The sequence below is a fragment of the Octopus sinensis genome, linkage group LG21 (assembly GCF_006345805.1).
Source record: "Octopus sinensis linkage group LG21, ASM634580v1, whole genome shotgun sequence".
In the NCBI taxonomy this organism is placed as follows: Eukaryota; Metazoa; Mollusca; class Cephalopoda; order Octopoda; family Octopodidae; genus Octopus; species Octopus sinensis.
The window spans coordinates 19,158,121-19,177,282 of NC_043017.1; the positions used below are offsets into that span (position 1 = coordinate 19,158,121).

The 19,162-nt window shown below is 38.8% G+C and overlaps 1 protein-coding gene across 7 annotated transcripts in view; it reads left to right on the forward strand.

Moving 5' to 3' along the window:
* The window catches only part of LOC115222865 (divergent protein kinase domain 1A), an 89,693-nt gene that overhangs the window by 50,330 nt on the left and 20,201 nt on the right, over positions 1 to 19,162 (forward strand). For 2 of the 7 annotated variants that reach the window (XM_036511751.1, XM_036511752.1), the window contains exon 1: positions 17,082 to 17,505. The exons of 4 other annotated variants lie outside the window; for them this stretch is intronic. Coding sequence is in view for 1 of the 3 variants with exons in the window: in XM_036511749.1 (XP_036367642.1) it covers positions 4,853 to 4,883 (31 nt within the window). In the remaining 2 variants the exon portion in view is untranslated. Of the gene's footprint in view, positions 1 to 4,837; positions 4,884 to 17,081; positions 17,506 to 19,162 lie in introns of those variants that run through there. One more of the 7 variants, XM_036511749.1, reaches the window with a different exon arrangement.

Here is a 19,162-nt window from a genome sequence, read left to right on the forward strand (position 1 = left end):
CTCCTCTCCACCTTATTTCTTGCATACAACATACATCAACACGTCTCCGTTCAAGCATCTCGACTATCTCGCCAGACCTACCTTTCAATGTGCCAACGTTGAGGGTGCCTACCCTGAGGGTGTGGAGGTGTGGGCCTCTGAGACCCTGGGATGAGGGGCCGCAGTGTTCTGTACCTGAAAAGAAAGCTTGCATTTGCCAGATATCATACTGAGACTCTAGACTACAACCTGCATAAATTTCAAAGTTTTTGCGCTATATGATCACAATAAACCCTACATAGGGGTGCGGGGGGGGGGTCGAGAAAGATAGAAAACAGAACTTCCGGTTCTGGTAGAGGGTGGGACGGCGGGGTCACCTCCAAGGAACAACAGGTTTTAAGTTAATACGTAGGGAATTTTCTGCGACAGAAATTACTGAACATCTAGAATTCGGGGTTCGATAAAACATAATATAATAGGAGAGAGGGAGATATGTATATATATATAGTTATATATTATATATATAATATATATAGTATATATATTATATATGTATATAATATATATATATATTATGTGAAATAGAAGATGAATAATCTTGTAGTAGATTAATCAAAAGTTTAACCGATACCTTAGTAGCAAAAATCACAGCAGTGAACAGCACGGTTGGAGGTACAACCATCTGGCTTGCAACCGTGCGTTGGTGCGGATAATTGAAATTAAAACATTATTGGTGAATTGAAGAAATGGAGCTGAACGCAGATTGAACAGAAATCGTTCTGCGTTCAGCTCCATTTCTTCAATTCACCAATAATGTTTTATATATATATATATGTATATATATATATATGCATATATTTGTGTCTATGTTTGTCCCCCTCCACCATCACTTGACAACTGATATTGGTGTTTGTGCCCTCATAATGTAGCGGTTCAGCAAAAGAGACCGATAGAATAAGTACCTGGCTTACAAAGAATAAGTCCTGGGGGCAATTTGTTTGACTAAAACCCCTTAAGGTGGTGCTCCAGCATGGCTGCAGTCAAGTGACTGGAACAAGTAGAAGAATAAAGAATAGTAGATGTGTAACCAGTTTATTGCACATGAATTCATCATCATCGTTTAACGAAATAAGAAGGGAAGGTTACTTTTTACTTGTTTACCTTATGGAATAGTCAACCAAATATTTTTTATTAGGGTTGCGTGATTCTATGCAAGATTTATTACTAAAAAACCTAGCGTTACTTTTAAAAGGATGTAAAAATATAAGGGAAGCACAGTTACTTCCCTTGGACTGTTTATTTTTAGGCTTATAAAGTTAAATTTAACGTAAGGGGTATTAGCCATCTGAATGTGGCTAGCCACTGGGGGGGGGGGTTTACTGATGCTTTTAGCCCCAGGCGATCAACGTCACCAGAAGGACTTTAGACACTATCTCAGTGCCCTTGTGTTATTTGCACAGAGATTTATTAAAGTTAAGTTTATTTTGATAGAATTAGGTGTTATTTAGATAATTAACCGTGTAAGCATTGGAATAAAAAAACACACTCCTTCGCTTTTTTCAAATGGTATCTACCCCTCACCTTACAATAATTTCTGCATATTATCCTTTATTTTTTTCTTTATTATTTATCCTTACTTCCCATAGCCTTTATTCCTCCAGTCTTTCTTCCCATCCAATCTTGCCTGCTTGTCTCCCCTCTCTCTCTTTTTACTTTGTTTTATCCTTCCTCCGTCCCTATTTATCGATACTTTCCCCTCATCTCTTACCTTATGAAGTATATTTCCTTAACGGCCTTCAATACATGGCTCTCCATATATGTATATGCGCGTATATCTGGTTTTGTCCCTGTATGTATATATGTATACTACGTTACATATATGTGTGTATGTGCTTATCTAAGCATGTGTCAGGGTATGTAAGTATATGCCCTGGTGTATCGAGGATTTTTTTCTTCTGGGTTGTGTATGCTCCTGTACGTGTATGTATGTGTAAGTGCGCTTATGTGTGTAAGTACGTAGTTGTATACGTCTATTAATGTTTGTATATATGTACGTGTTGTGAGTATATGAATGTGTGTAGATGTGTTTGTATGTACGTGTGTTTGTGTATATGTATATCTATGTATGTATATATGTATGTATATGTATATATGTGTGTATGTATATATGTATCTATATGTATATATGTATATCATCATCATCATCATCATTTATATATGTGCATATATTTATATGTGTGTGTGTGTGTGTATATATATATATGTGTGTGTGTATATATATATATATGGACGGTTCAACTGGGGTCTGGGAAGCCAGAAGGCTACGCCAGACCCAGTCTGATCTGGCAGTGTTTCTAACGCCAGATGCCCTTCCTAACGCCAACCACTCCGTGAGTGGCGTTACGAAGGGCATCCAGCTGTAGAAACACTATATATATATGTTTTCCATTATGTGTGTGTGTGTAGTGGGAAAGGTGTAGCAAAAGATGTTGAGGTTGCAGATGAAAGTAAAACATCAAAGTAAAACAATGGGAACATATTGGATTGTAGTTTAAATAATTTATTTGAACGACACTTGCTGTATACACCAAATATTTCACTACATCACTTTACCAACTTACTTCGCGTTGGCGAAGAAGAAATTAACAGGGTAAATACTGTGTCAATATGATAGGGTAGAACCGAACATCTTTTGTGTCTGTGTGTGTGTGTATTGGTCATTCAGTGGTGTCTGTTTATGTTCTGTGACTGTGACTGTCCTTCATGTTGAATATCTGGATCTGTGTTGTCTGCTTAACTGGCAAAGTTACTAGCTCTCTCTATCCTCTCTCTATCTCTCTCTCTCTCCTCTCTCTCTCTCTCTCTCTCTCTCTCTATCTCTCTATCTCTCTCTCTATCCATCTCTCTCATCTCTCTCTCCTCTATCTCTCTCTCTATCTCTCTCTCTCTCTCTCTATCTCTCTCTCTATCTCTCTCTCTATCTCTCTCTCTATCTCTCTCTCTCTCTCTCTCTCTCTCATCTCTCTCTCTATCTCTCTCTATCTCTCTCTCTCATCTCTCTCTCTCTCTCTCTATCTCTCTCTCTCTCTCTCTCCTCTCTCTATCTCTCTCTCTCCTCTCTCTCTATCTCTCTCTCTCTCTCTCTCTCTCTATCTCTCTCTCTCTCTCTCTCTATCTCCTCTCTATCTCTCTCTCTCTCTCTCTACTCCTCTCTCCTATCTCTAATCTCTCTCTCTCTATCTCCTCTCATCTCTCTCTCTCTATCTCTCTCGTCTATCTCTCTTCTATCCTCTCTCTCTCTCTCTATCTCTCTCTCCTCTATCTACTCTCACTCTCTATCTCTCTCTCTCTCTCTCTCACCACTGTGTTCTGGGGAATGTGCACTATCTAGTCCTCCCACACCATCAATTTACACAAAAATCTGGCTCTATAATAGCAAAGTTCTACCAACATTTCTCTATGGTAGTGAGACGTGGAAGAGCACTGTGATAACGGACAGAAAGCTAGATGTTTTTCATTGAAGATGTTTGCAGAGGATTCTGAGAATGTATTGGCAAGACCATGTAATCAATGAAGACATTCTAAAGAGAGTCATCACAAGACCACATAGTGAAATCATCCTGGAATGGAGATTGAAACTAGCAGGTCGTATACTTTGGTTATCAGATCAATTCTGAAACAGTTTTGAAATGGACACCACAGAGGGGAAAAAGAGAAACCAAAAACTACATGGTGCACAACATTTCATTACCAACATGAGAAAGGCCAATAACACATGTATAGATGTAGAGAAAACTGCAGCCAACAGAAGCCACTCGAGAGCACGAGAGGAACTGGTACCATTACAAGCATTTACCAATCCACTATCTACATTGTATATATGTACATATATAGGATATAGTAAATATTTAAGATTAAAGAGTAATTATATATAGCAGGAGATATCCATCTGTCTCTGACTGTCTGTCCCTTGATGGATTGCTGTATTTTTAATGGTCGTGACAGCTAGAAGGACAGACATACCACAGGAGAAATTCCTACCTATGTAGGTCACCTCCTGTTTAAATGGCACAGCTGAGGTTGAAGGTCGAAGAGAAACACTCCATCCTTTTTTGACAAGACAAAGAAATTTCTTTTGTGCCTGTTTGGTCAGTGGTGGATCAGACGAGCAAGAATCCTTAGATTTGGTTTCGAATCTCAGCTCAGAAAAAGGAAGTGTTAGGTTTTACGTATATATAATGACTGGCTTCTTTCAGCATCTGTCTACTAAGTTCAATCACAAGAAGGAACTTGCCTAAGGTTCCAAGATCACATAGTTGGGAAGCGAACTTCTTAGTCACACACCCATGCCTGCACCTGTGTGTGGGTGTTTGTTTACATTCGTATGAAAGTGCAACAGTCAAAGGTGTCATTTTCTTTTATCAGGTCCATCTTGTTACCTTTAAATAAGGGATCCCTTACTTGAAAACCCAGGCTAAGTGTTAGTGCCAGAAGGACAATCTCTCAAATATATATTCATCCAATGCATGTAAGCATAGAAAAACAGACGTAAAACGAATGAGTGGTCTTTAGAGAATTCCATATAAGACAATTTACATTTCTCTAATACGGACATTTCAAAGTTTGTTCCTAGACTGTACCATGTATTTAGGATGTCAACGGGGCCTCTAGTTAATTCTAGTGTGTTTTTGTGTCCCTAAGCACATGTCAGGAAATCACTACTCCACTTCCTGTCCTTGACGATGGTCTACTTAACACACTTAAGTGACTGACACACCCTTATAAGTCACCTCATATAAACGACACTCATAATCTACACTCATCCTATATAAGTGGGATAGGAGAGCAACAATGTTTCTTTTTCATATTTACGATGACATTGTTCTCAGCTGTTTCCATCCTGTGTAAGTGAAATCAATATTTCTCCTTTATTCATTGCTCATGTTTTCCACTCACTGGACACCTATGTCTTGTGTCAATAACAGAACCCACTCTCCTCACATTCCTCTGCTCGTCTTTACATGCCATGATTCATCTTCTTGGAAGAGATTTAGGATCATTTTTAAACGATGTGAATCAGTGAATGTATGTGGATATGTGTGAGTGAAGTCCTGTGTTATTCACTTCTTTCACATGAGTTATGTCTATCTGTCTATTTGTCTGCTTAACTTTATCTTCCTCTCTTTCTGTCTATCTATATTTATCTGTCTATCTATCTGTCTGTCTGTCTGTTTATGTCTATCTGTCTGTCTGTCTGTTTATGTCTATCAGTCTATCTATCTGTTTTGTTTATCAATCTGTCTGTCTATCTATGTCTATCTGTCTGCGCCTGTCTATCTGTCAGTGCCTGTCTATCTGTCAGTGCCTGTCTATCTGTCAGTGCCTGTCTATCTGTCTGTGCCTGTCTATCTGTCTGTTTATGTATATCTATCTATCTGTTTTTGTCTATCAATCTGTCTGTCTGTCTATCTATGTCTATCTGTCTATGCCTGTCTATCTGTCTATGCCTGTCTATCTGTCTATGCCTGTCTATCTTTCTATGCCTGTCTATCTTTCTATGCCTGTCTATCTGTCTATGCCTGTCTATCTGTCTATGCCTGTCTATCTGTCTATGCCTGTCTATCTGTCTATGCCTGTCTATCTGTCTATCTATGTCTATCTGTCTATGCCTGTCTATCTGTCTATGCCTGTCTATCTGTCTGTCTGCATATATATCTACCTGTCTATTACTTTCTCTTTGCTCGTTTGTGTGTGTGTACACATCATGTACTTATGTATGTATCATTGGCACTGTATCAACGGCTTTCAAAAATTTTTTAATTTCTGAAATTTACTTTACTCTTTTACGCTTTTACTTGTTTCAGTCATGTGACTGTGGCCATGCTGGAGCACCGTCTTTAGTCAAGCAAATCGACCCCAGGGCTTATTCTTTGTAAGCCTAGTACTTATTCTATCGGTCTCTTTTGCCGAACTGCTAAGTTACGGGGACGTAAACACACCAGCATCGGTTGTCAAGCGATGTTGGGGGGACAAACACAGACACACAAACATATACACACACATACAGATATATATATCTATACATATATATGATGAGCTTCTTTCAGTTTCCGTCTACCAAATCCACTCACAAGGCTTTGGTCAGCCCAAGGATATAGTAGAAGACACTTGCCCAAGGTGCCACGCTGTGGGGCTGAAATCGGAACCATGTGGCTGGTAAGCAAGCTACTTACCACACAGCCACTCCTACGCCTATGAAACTATGAAATTAATTTTTTTAATTAACTATGAAATTAACTTTGTTAATTTGTTTTTCATTTTTATTTGTTCTAAATATATTTTTTAGTTAAATTTCTTCTTTGCCCATTGCAAATTGTCATAGTTTTCAAACTTCAAAATGTTTGCGGCATCTATCAGAGGTTATGATTTCAAACCCTACCATTGCATTTTGATTCTGGAAATTATAACCAGGTTTTGTGGGGGTCCACTCAATAAAATGGTAAATTGGAGATTCACAGTAGTATTTAGATGTAGGTATTGATATATATTGCAAGAAACAGCTTCTTTCTCTAACATTTTACATCAGCCAACGACAAGTTAATGTGTGTGAAACAAAACAGGAATTTTGAAAGAAGTTTCTATAAAACTAGTTTTTAAACATCAAATGGCTGTCAGGGTCCACCAGGATAAAATAGTAACCAAAGGGGTCCATAGATGAAAATGGTTGAGAACCCCTGATTTAGATCAATAAGAGGTTTGTATTATAGAACTAGGGATAGTCTGAGGGAGGTTGATATTAAAAGGGTTAAAAAGTAACTGGCACCTGTGTCGGTGGCACATAAAAACACCATCCGAGCGTGGCCGTCTGCCAGCCTCGTCTGGCACCTGTGTCGGTGGCACATAAAAAACACCATCTGAGCGTGGCCGTTTGCCAGCCTCGTCTGGCACCTGTGTCGGTGGCACATAAAAACACCATCCGAGCGTGGCCGTTTGCCAGCCTCGTCTGGCACCTGTGTCGGTGGCACATAAAATCACCCACTACACTCTCGGAGTGGTTGGCGTTAGGAAGGGCATCCAGCTGTCTCCTCTCTTCATCATCATCATCATCATCATCATCATCATCATCATCATCACATGCTCACTTTCTTTCATGCTTGTGTCTGACCGAATTTGCTGTGATTTTTCAATGGCCAGATGCCCTTCCTGTCACCAGCTGTCACCAGAAATCACAGGAAGGTGGCAGTCTCTCTCTCTCTCTCCCTTCCCCTCCCTCGCCCCTCTCTCTCACACACACACTCTGTCTCTTTCTCCCTATCTCACATAACAAGCTTCTTTCTGTTACAGTTTACCAAATCCACTCACAAGGCTTTGGATGGCCTGGGGCTGTAGCAGAAGACACTTGTCCAAGATGCTGCACAGTGGGATTGAACCCAGCATCATATGGTTGCAAAGCAAGCCTTTCAACCACTCAACCATGTCTATATATTTATCAACTGCACATATATTTATATATTTTTTTCCCCCACGTATATTCAGTAACAGCTTCTCTACTTTAGTGGATTAATAAGATTATTTGAATTTAGGTGTGGCTGTGTGGTAAGAAGCTTGCTTACCAACCACATGGTCTCAGGTTCAGTCCCACCGCATGGCACCTTGGGCAAGTGCCTTCTACTATAGCACTGAGCTGACCAAAGCCTTGTGAGAGGATTTGGTAGAATACGAAGGTGGGCTAACCACGAAGCAATAGTTGAATTTGACCAGGTCCATCTGACAGCACTTCCATGTCTGTAGAGCTTGTTTCGAACCAGCAGAGCTCTCTGGTAGCACTGTCAGGCCAGGGATTTCTGGAAGTCATCCATAGGCGCTGGCCCAAAAGTCCTCTGGAAAAGACCAGTTAATTGATCCCTCCCAACACCCAGAGTTTCCCCGAGGACATTATTACTCTTGCCTGCCACTAATCCCCTATAGAACTCCATGGTGGAACTTCCACTGACCATGTTGCCTGACTGGCAGAAAGCTGTGTGCGCTTGCTGACACTCCAGGTGCCAAGTGCCCTTCCTTGGTGTACGCTTGATCCAAGACTGCAGCTCTGTCAGTGTGATGAGCTGCGGAAAACCCTGCTTGACAACACCTGCGACTACACCTGTTCACCATTAAGAAAATGCTGGAGATGCTGCAGTCTCAGCGTGTGTCTGCGCATCATTATCCATGGCATTCTCAGTCCTCCACTCAGTGGCTGTTGACAGCCAATGGACTGTCTGATGGGTGGAACATGTCCCTTCCGCAGAAAGTGGAAGAGCAAGTGTTCCAGTTTGGTCAGCCATGAAGCAGGGCAGGGGATGACGGTCAGGTGGTAGTAGATGACAGAAGCAATATATGCATTTGTAATAATAATAATATATTTCTTTATTGCCCACAAGGGGCTAAACACAGAGGGGACAAGCAAGGACAGACAAAGGGATTAAGTCGATTACATCGACCCCAGTGCATAACTGGTACTTTATTTATTGACCCCGAAAGGATGAAAGGCAAAGTCGACCTCGGTGGAATTTGAACTCAGAACGTAACAGCAGACGAAATATCGCTAAGCATTTCGCCTGGCATGCTAATGATTCTGCCAGCTCGCCGCCTGCAATAATAATAATAACAATAACAACAATAATAATAATGGTTTCAAACTTTTGGCTCATGATCAGTAATTTTTTACGGAGAAGGGGTTAGTTGATTACATCACTCCCCAGTGTTCAACTGTTACATACTTCATCAACCCCAGAAGGATAAAAAGCCAAGTCGACCTTGGTAGAATTTGAACTCAAAACGTAAAACCAGAAGAAATGCTGCCAAGCATTTTGTCCTCGCTTTTATTTTTTCAGGGGCTGATAAAATAGGTACCAGGGCAGGAGGTGGGGGCATGGGTGGGGTGGGGGTGGTTGGGTCGATGCAATCAACTGCACCCCCTCCCACCAGCCACACATTTCCCATTAATAGATGTTACCTTTCATTGGTTCCTCTCTTACTTAATTATAATCCCATGCCCATCTCCAACTAAATATCTTATTTCTGATGTCTGTCTGTCTGTATGTCCTTATTTTTGTATTGTTTCTGGGTTTTTTTCCGTTGTGTTTTTTTTTATTTTTTCTTTATGAGAGTTTAGTTTCTAAGTATCTTCCCCCTCTCCTCCCCTCTCCCTCTTTTTTTCTTTCTTTCCTTCTTCTTCCTCTCTCTGTTCCTCTTTCTCTTCTTGTTTCCCTTTCTCACTTTCCTTCTCCTTTTTCTTTCTTTCCTTCTTCCCCCTCTCTCTGTTCCTCTTTCTCTTCTTGTTTTCCTTTCTCTCCTTTCCTTTCTTCCTTGTTTGTTTTGTTTGTCCTTTTTTCTTCATTACTTTTGTAGGTTACTTTACAATAATGTTCAGTCACAACTTCACAAACTAACATTCTTTGCATTAGTCACAGTAACTTATTGTACCTCTGTTTGTTTTATTTCTCTGTTGTTGGCTTTAGGTTTTTGCCTCTAAATTTTTCTTGTCTTGCCAGTGTGGAGCAGTGGTGGTGGTGGTGGTGGTAGATGGATATATGTGTGTGATACCCTCCTGCCCCACAAACGAAACAAAACAAACAATAACAGAAGAAAACTGGATTGAAACTGAACAATAGAACTCAATTTGTCTGCTGTGTGTTTTTGCTGAAAACTATTTTGTCATCTGATGTCATTTTCTCCCCATTATTATTATTATTATTAAGGCGGTGAGCTGGCAGAATCGTTAGCATGCCAGGCGAAATGCCTAGCAGTATTTCGTCTACTGCTACATTCTGAGTTCAAATTCCGCTGAGGTCGCCTTTGCCTTTCATCCTTTCGGGGTCGATTAAATAAGTACCAGTTATGCACTTGGGTCGATATAATCGACTTAATCCGTTTGTCTGTTCTTGTTTGTCCTCTCTGTGTTTAGCCCCTTGTGGGTAGTAAAGAAATAGGTATTTCATCTGCTGCTACAATCTGAGTTCAAATTGCACTGAGGTTGACTTTGCCTTTCATCCTTTTGGAGTCGTTAAATTAAGTACCAGTGAAAAACTGGGGTCACTGTAATTGCCTAGTCCCCTGCCCCCAAATTTCAGGCCTTGTACTTACAGTAGAAACGATTATTATAATTATTAAGGCGGTGAGCTGGCAGAATTGTTAGCATGCCAGGCAAAATGCTTAACAACATTTTGTCTGTCTTTATATTCTGAGTTCAAATTCTGCCAAGGTTAACTTTGCCTTTCATCCTTTCAGGGGTCTATAAAATAAGTACCAATCAACCACTGGGGTCGATGTAATTGACTTACTCCCCCAGCTGCAATTGCTGGCCTTGTGGCCAAAATTTGAAAGTAATATTATTATTATTGAGTGAGAGAGCAGTGCATGCCATCAAAGTGACACTGGGGTAAAATATTTGAAACCCATCTGATGACTACCCATCTGATGAAGGTACACTAGGCACATGCATCACAAAAAAAAAAAATTTATTATTATTATTATTATTATTATTTATTATTATTATTTTATTATTATTATTATTATTATTATTATTATTATTATTATTATTATTATTAAGGCAGTGAGCTGGCAGAATCTTCAGCATGCTTGGCAAAATGCTTTGTGGCATTTCATCTGTCTTTATGTTCTAAGTTCAAATTCTGCTGAGGTCGACTTCACCTTTCATTCTTTCTGTGTTGATAAAATAAGTAACAGTTGAGTTCTGGGGTTGCTATAATCAACTTATCCCCCAATCCTGAAATTTCAGACTGTCTCCCTCCCTGCTGGTCATGGCATTGTAATCTCTGCTGCAGCTGTCCATGTCACATCTTATAGCCTTAACAGTGTTGGCAGAACACTGAAACAGCTGTCATCATCTCAGCATTTTGAGAACTGGCATGAATCCTCATGATGCAGGCAACTCTTTTTCAATATTCAGATGGCGTCTAATCTTCCATGACAGCTAACTTCTTTTTTTAATTTTTATGCTCCCCATCACGTAAAAAGCACCATCTGATCGTGGCCATTGCCAGCTTCGTCTGGTCTCCGTGCCGGTGGCATGTAAAAAGCACCATCCGATCGTGGCCGTTTGCCATCCTCATGTGGCACCTGTGCCGGTGGCATGTAAAAACACCCACTACACTCACGGAGGATTGGCTTTAGGAAGGGCATCCAGCTGTAGAAACACTGCCAGATCAGACTGGGCCTGGTGCAGCCTTCTGGCCTCCCAGACCCCAGTTGAACCGTCCAATCCATGCTAGCATGGAATGCGGACGTTAAACGATGATGATGATGATGATAACTGTTGACTATTCACCAATATATCAAGCTTTTCTTTAAAAAAAAAGAGACACAAAAAAAAAAAGATCAAATTTAGCTGAACACTGTATGTGTGTGTGTGTGTACACAGGGTGGCCAAAAGTTGCAAAAGGGTCTGAAATTTTAATAAATTCGTCTTAATTACATTTTTTATTTGTAATTTACATGATGTAATTTTTCACACCTAATGTACATATATTTCCTATATATATATAAACTATATGGTGCTGAGGTATGGTAAGATGTAAAGCAGAACATAAATGAATATCTGTTTCTTTATTACCCACAAGGGGCTAAACATAGAGGGGACAAACAAGGACAGACAAACGGATTAAGTCGAGTACATCGACCCCAGTGTGCAACTGGTACTTAATTTATCGACCCCAAATCATCATCATTGTTCGACCGTGGTCGAGACAATGGAATTTACCATGTTGCGCCAGACTTCATGGTCCATCATAGCATTACGGAGGTCCTGTTGCTGGATGCCTGTATCCCTGGAGATTACATCAGGGTAGGAGAGTGTGCGCCCTCTGGTGTTGCGAGTAGATGGCTTCCAGAGGAGAAGAGTAGAAATTACTTCTTTTTCAGCTCTACAACAATGTCCAGCAAACTGGACTCTCCTACCTTTCACAAGAGATGACACAGGTGGTAATTTCCCATATATTTGCATCCCCAAAAGGGTGAAAGGCAAAGTCAACCTCGGCGGAATTTGAACTCAGAACGCAACGACAGACGAAATATGGCTACGCATTTCGCCTGGCGTACTAACGGTTCTGCCAGCTCGCCGCCTTGCCAGCTATATCATCTTTATGACTTTTGGGCCACCCTCTTTCTATATATATGTATGTATGTGTGTGTGTGTGCATGCATCCATCCGTCCCTCTCTCCATCCCTCCCATACAATGATCTAGTAGTCTAATCTCATATCTACCCCTCTCCTCCTTTTCTCACATCAGTCTAACAGCTTTAATTGGGATATATCTTTCATATTTTAAGTACCATGCATGACCTCAATAAATATTGATGAATGCATTGTTTTACACATGCTCACACACACACCTCTGTTCATTATCTCTCTCTCTTTCTTGCTCTCCCTATTATATATATATATATATATATATATATATATATATATAATAATAATTATTATTTGAGAGAATAAAAACCAAACTTACAAGGAAAAAATTCAATTTCATCATCATATCATCATCGTTTAGCGGCCACGATCGGATGGTGCTTTTTACGTGCTGCCAGCATGAGGCCAGTCAGGGCGGCGGTTGGTTCTCTTATGTACCACCGGCACTAGTATCACACCTGCAATTTCCATTGATGTTGATCGATTTCGATTTAGAAATACTAAATCAAATTTCACACAATATAATATATATATATAAAAAAATTAGAAAAAAAAACCTTTTATCAATTCAATTAAATTACACCATCTAGAAAATTACATATAATAGAAATATTAAAATTAAAATAACAATAAAATGTCAATGATTAAGTAAATTGCAAAAAATAATAATAAAAACGTATATAATAGGTAGAATAACGACACGTGTTTCGTGGCTATATTTAAGAAATGATTATAGTAGTTGAGAAATCACTTCGATATAAATAAAAATATAGTCACTCATCAGGTTCTGTGACTCCTTGTCCCACGTGTCTGCTCTTGTTCTGGTTATTCTATTTTGTCTTTCAAAAAATGGATTAAGCAGAACAGGAGGCGACATATGGGTTAAAGAATCGTTAAAGAGGTTACAGGGACAAAGTCCAAACATATAGCGATTGTGTTTAACCCTTTAGCGTTCAGATTACTCTGTCAAATATAATGCTTTTTCATTCACATTGTTTTGAATTAATCCTGCATTATCTTGTAGTTCTGAGAATTTGATGAGGTGATGGTTTATTTTGAGGATGTCATTGTAGGATATGAGTGAGAGGCCAGATCCGGATGGTTTGAACATAAAAGAAGTAGAAAATTTGGGCCGGATATGGCCGGTTTAAAATATGACCACCCCCATGTATAACAATATATATATTTTTCTATACTTATGTATAAATGTATGAAAATATGTATGTATACTAAATTCAACTTACGTTGAAAGTCAACAAACAAAGTTTGCTTTAGAAGTGTTGAGATGTATTGAAAGATACAGATAAGGAAATAATTTTATTCTCAAATGCTGGATAATGCTAATAATAAAGCATGAACAGGATAAACTATCCATATTTTGCAGAAAAATCTGTGGGCGGCCAGCCACGAGACTCAAATTCACATCCATGTGATTATGTGTCAAGTGCTTTACCATTAAATAGATTCTTCTGCAATTTTAGGATATATAAATCTAGCTTCACATGACGCTATTGTACAATAGCGTTACTTGATAACCTTCACTTGTGCCTGTGGCATGTAAAAAGTGCCCAGCACACACTGCGAAGTGGTTGTCATGTGGAAGGGGCATCTGGCTGGAGAAACACTGCTTAAGTAGACACTGGAGATCAAGGCTGCCCTGTGACTCACAAGATCCTGTCAAATCATCTGCTTATGCCAGCATGGGAAAAAAATGGAAAACAGGAAAATAGATGTTGTCCTTCAAGAGGAAACAGCTGGGATTTATCCTAACTGCCTATGGATGGAAGCACACTCCGTCGGTTCCGACGACGAGGGTTCCGGTTGATCCGAATCAACGGAACAGCCTGCTCGTGAAATTAACGTGTAAGTGGCTGAGCACTCCACAGACACGTGTACCCTTGACGTAGTTCTCGGGGGATATTCAGCGTGACACAGAGAGTGACAAGGCCGGCCCTTTGAAATACAGGTACAACATAAATAGGAAGTATGAGTGTGAGAAAGTTGTGGTGAAAGAGTACAGCAGGGATCACCACCATCCCTGCCGGAGCCTCGTGGAGCTTTAGGTGTTTTCGCTCAATAAACACTCACAACGCCCGGTCTGGGAATCGAAACCGCGATCCTACGACCGCGAGTCCGCTGCCCTAACCACTGGGCCATTGCACCTCCACTAACTGCCTATATCATCATCATTATCATCATTTAATATCTGTTTGACAGGAGCTGGCCAGCCAGGGAGCTCTCCGGATTTCAAATTGTCTGGTGTGGCATGGTTTCTACAGCTGGATGTCCTTCCTACACATAGGGTGTCCAAAAATTACCGTTACAATTTGAAAAGTTCAGGAAAAAATTTGTTGTACTGAAGTTGCACTACTTGCATCTAACAGTTATTTCCCACCAAGATGGTGTGCTGCCCCTTTGGGAGTTGAGTGCTTGAAAGTTTTTTTAGTGAAACTTTCCCAAACCGGTGGATTGGAAGAGGCAGTCCAGTTTAGGTACCTTATGGACATCCTATTTCCATATGTCCATGTGTGTATGTGAATATAAAATGATGCTGGCAATGTCTTCTAAGATGTCCTTTTTGGGTGATTTGAGAGTAATTGACTGCTGTTTCTAGCATTCTACACAATAATGTACATATCTTTCTCATCTGAGAATCTGACATAATTTAAACTAAGAGGCTTCTTCTGGTTTTCAAATGTGCATTATTTTTATCACATGGTATGCACAAATGTGTTACATTTGGAAGCAATGTCCTTGATATTGGGTCACAACTAGTTTCCTTAGATACTGAGGACCTTTTAAACAATCTGTGCTGTTTGTAATAGAAGTGATATCTGCATTAATACATAGTGCTCAAATGTAATTGAGACAGAGAAACATTGATCAGAGAACAAACATCAAATTTGAGTCAATGACTTTTTACATAACACCACACCTCAAAACATTTGATCATATATAAATATTACCAATGACCCCCCTCATCAGGATGAACAGGAATCTCAACAAATTATTCGTTCATTGCCGAGATGCACTTTAACTCGTAGTAAATGAACATTTTTGACCTTTTTTTTTTGTTTGTTTGAGGGGAGTAAGAAAAATTGTATATACCTTCTTGATAGGCCGTTCTATATATCTTTATTTTTATTTGCATATATATTTTTTACCTTCTGTGTTTTTTTATATAAATGTATTCTTTATATATTGAAAGGCCATGGTAATATTTATATATGATCAAATGTTTTGAGATGTGGTGTTATGTATAAAGTTGTTGACTTGAATTTGATGTTTGTTCTCTGATCAATGTTATATATATATATATCTGTAAATGTGATATGTGACATAATATCTATTTACATAATATCGAGGTCTCTTTCATTCTTTTGTTGTCTTACCATTTTTATCAGTATATATATATAAAATTATAAATTAGGGTATCTACTAGATACTACCATGCTGAAAATAGCAGCCATAAACCGACTCTAATTTGTAATTTTAATTATTATTACCTTTGAAGGTTATTTTTTCCATGCTGACTACTTGATAAGTTCGTTATTTTATTTTAGATTAACGATCTTATCCTTATTTATATAAATACAGGGTGTCCCCAAAAAATGTATACACACCTTAAATAATTGTAAATTTGTTATTCTTTGTAAGCCTAGTACTTATTCTATCGTTCTCTTTTGCCGAACCACTATGTGTATACATTTTTTTGGGACACCCTGTATATATATATATATATATAGACACACACACATGATGGGCCTCTTTCATTCTTGTCAGGGCTGTAGAAGACACTTGATCAAAGTGCCACACATTCAGATTGACCCTGAAATAACTCCATAGCTGGGAAGCAAACTCCTTAACCATACAACTACACCTGTGCCATGCCAAGTATCTTTGTCTTGCAAGTTACTTGGCCACCCTGCTGGTGTTGGTGCCATATAAAAAGCGTCGGTGCTGGTGACACATAAAAAGCACCCAATATACTTTGTGAAGTGGTTGGCATTATGAAGGGCATCCAGCTGTAGAAATCCTACCAAAGCAGAAAGCCTGGTGCAGCTCTCTGGCTTCTTAGTTTCTGTCAAACTGTTCAACCTATGCCAGCATAGAAGAAAGATGTATAATTATATATCATGATAATGATATATAATTCACAAACTTGGTTGTGTAGTTATATGTGTGCGCGTGTGCGTTTTAAGCTTAAAGAATAAGTCCTGGCGTCCGTTTGTTCGACTTAAAACCCTTGAAGGCTTGGCTGCTGTCAAATGACTGAAACAAGTAAAAGAAATACACATACACACGCATATATATATATGCATACATACATATTTACATATGTATATGCATCCCCGCTGCCATATATGTTCACACACCCACTCACAACTACGTACATTCACAAAAGACGTCTTTCATTTTTTGTCTTCGACAACTTCCCTCACAAGTCATTGGTTTTGGCTTGCGATGGTAACAAAAAAACAAAAGCAAACACAGACCCTAGGTGCTGCCCAGTGAGACTGAACCCAAAGCCATGTGGTTGAGAGGCAAACTTCACCGAAACTTCTTATCCGGACAACCATACCTGCATCATTACAAGTTTTTGTGTAATTGTTTTTTATACACTTAGTTTTGTTTACTTGTTTGTTGTCGTCGTTACCAGATATATTTAATTCATTACGTTTTATCAGTGTTTACATGAAACTTAAACGGAATTCATGTGAGCTAAAAGACATTAGGGAATAACCGTTTTCCTTATATTTTTTTAGGTTATCTGATAAAGTACACGAGATAACTAATTAAAAAAAAAAAGCCAAATAAGTTGTTTTCGCTGTATAACACGTGACCCAAGAAGTGAAAAGTCGTTCAAAAAATATCTAAAAAGGTTTACATTTAAATCTATTCAATGTGAAACGATTGTGGCTTTTATATCGGCTGCTCGATGAAAAAGAATTACCAGCCAGCTTTACGATTAGCTGATCGATTTGTTAACTTTATAATAATAACTCGTGTCATTTTGCGCACGGTTTTAGTCCTCTGTGTTCACATTTATTCACCAACGTTTTGGCTTTACGTTTGATGTCTCTATTTCTTGAGCTGCATGAAGTAAGGTGACCTCTAACTGGTCGCTCCACTTGCTTGACACAACAGCCAAACCACCTGCAAATCAAATCACTTCACTTTTCATTCAGATGAGATATTTGAGAATGTAATTTTCTTTCTTTGCTTGAAAAAAGAACAACCAACAAACAAATCAGGTGTTGGTCACATCTGGATTATCTTTTTTGATTAATTGGTTGGATTGATTAATCAATGTTAATCTTGGGTTCAGCTTCAGTGTTAGTATCTTTTTATTTATATTTTTGATTTCCTTTTTTCTTTGTATTTGCTCTTATATGTTTCCCCATGCTATCGTGGGTATATTGGGTTTTTTTCTGTTCATTTGTATAAAAGTGCAAAACATTTTATCATGAGTTATTGCAGCAATAATAATAGTAATAATAATAATAATAATAATAACAACAACAACGTGTCTCTAAAAGAAATGGAAAAACTTTCAAAATACAAAGACCTGGAAATACAGGTAACCAGAATGTGGAATCTAAAAACAGAAACAATTCCTATCATAGTAGGTGCATTAGGCATGATAAAAAAATATTCAGACAAATACATAACAAAAACACCAGGACTTACAAACACATATAACATACAGAAAATTGCACCACTAGGCACTGCACACATCCTACGCAGAACACTTTCCATACAGTAACCATCAGAGCATCACAACAAATCACAGCACATACCTAAGGCACACAGAGCTGCGCTCAGTAGTGAAGTGAAAGCACGCTATAAAAATAAAACTACTGAATAATAATAATAATAATGATAATAATAATAACTTCAGACAAAGAACATGCCTCTTCATTGATATGACTGTCCCAATCGATATAAACGTATCTGTCAAGACCTGCCAAAAACTGAGCAAATATAAAGATCTTGAAATAGAAATCAGCAAAATGTAGAACCTGAAAACTAAAACAATACCTATTGTCATAGGTGTGCTGGGAATGATAGTGAAAGGGGCTGATTCCAGATACCAGGAAACCCAAAAATGGCAGAAATTCAAAAGATAGTGCTCATAGGAACTGCTCATATCCTACGCAAAATATATAACTGGTACTTATTTCATCGACCCTGAAAGGATGAAAAGCAAAGTCGACCCTTGTGGAATTTGAACCCAGAACGCAAGTGCAGACGAAGTACTGCTGAGCATTTTGCCTGGTGTACTAGTTTGCCACTTAATAATAATAATAATAATAACGATTTCAAATTTTGGCACAAGGCCAGGAATTTTGGCGGAGGATAGTCGATTAACATACATCAACCCCAGTACTAAACTGAAAGGATGAAAGGCAAATTCAACATCAGCAGAATCTGAACTCAGAACACGAAGACAAATGAAATACTGCCAAGCATATTGCCTGGCGTGCTAATGATTCTGCCACCTCGCTGCCTCTGTAATAATAATAATAATGATGATGATGATAAAGAGACTATGTTTTTTTGGGGGGTTTTTTGTGGTAATTGGTACACTTTGCACAACATCCAAATGATATCTTTGGCTGAAGGATATTGGAATTGAGATGTGCATTGGCGACCTGCAGAAAGGTACCATTCCTGTATTCTGCAAGACTCCTAAGAAAAATTCTTAAGATTTGAGGAGCCAAGTTGTTACCAAATCTCAAGACAGCATCCCTGCTTAATACAGCATGTAATAGCTTTTGAGTAAGAATGATGATAACAATACCAATTCTCTCTACTGTAGGCACAAGGCCTGACAGTTTGGGAGAAGGTTGAATAGTTGATTACATCGACCCTAGTGCATAACTGATACTTATTTTATTGGACCTAAAAGAACGAAAGTTAAATCCGACCATGGCAACATTTGAACTCAAAACAAAAAGCTGGAAGAATTGCTGCTAAGCATTTCGTCCA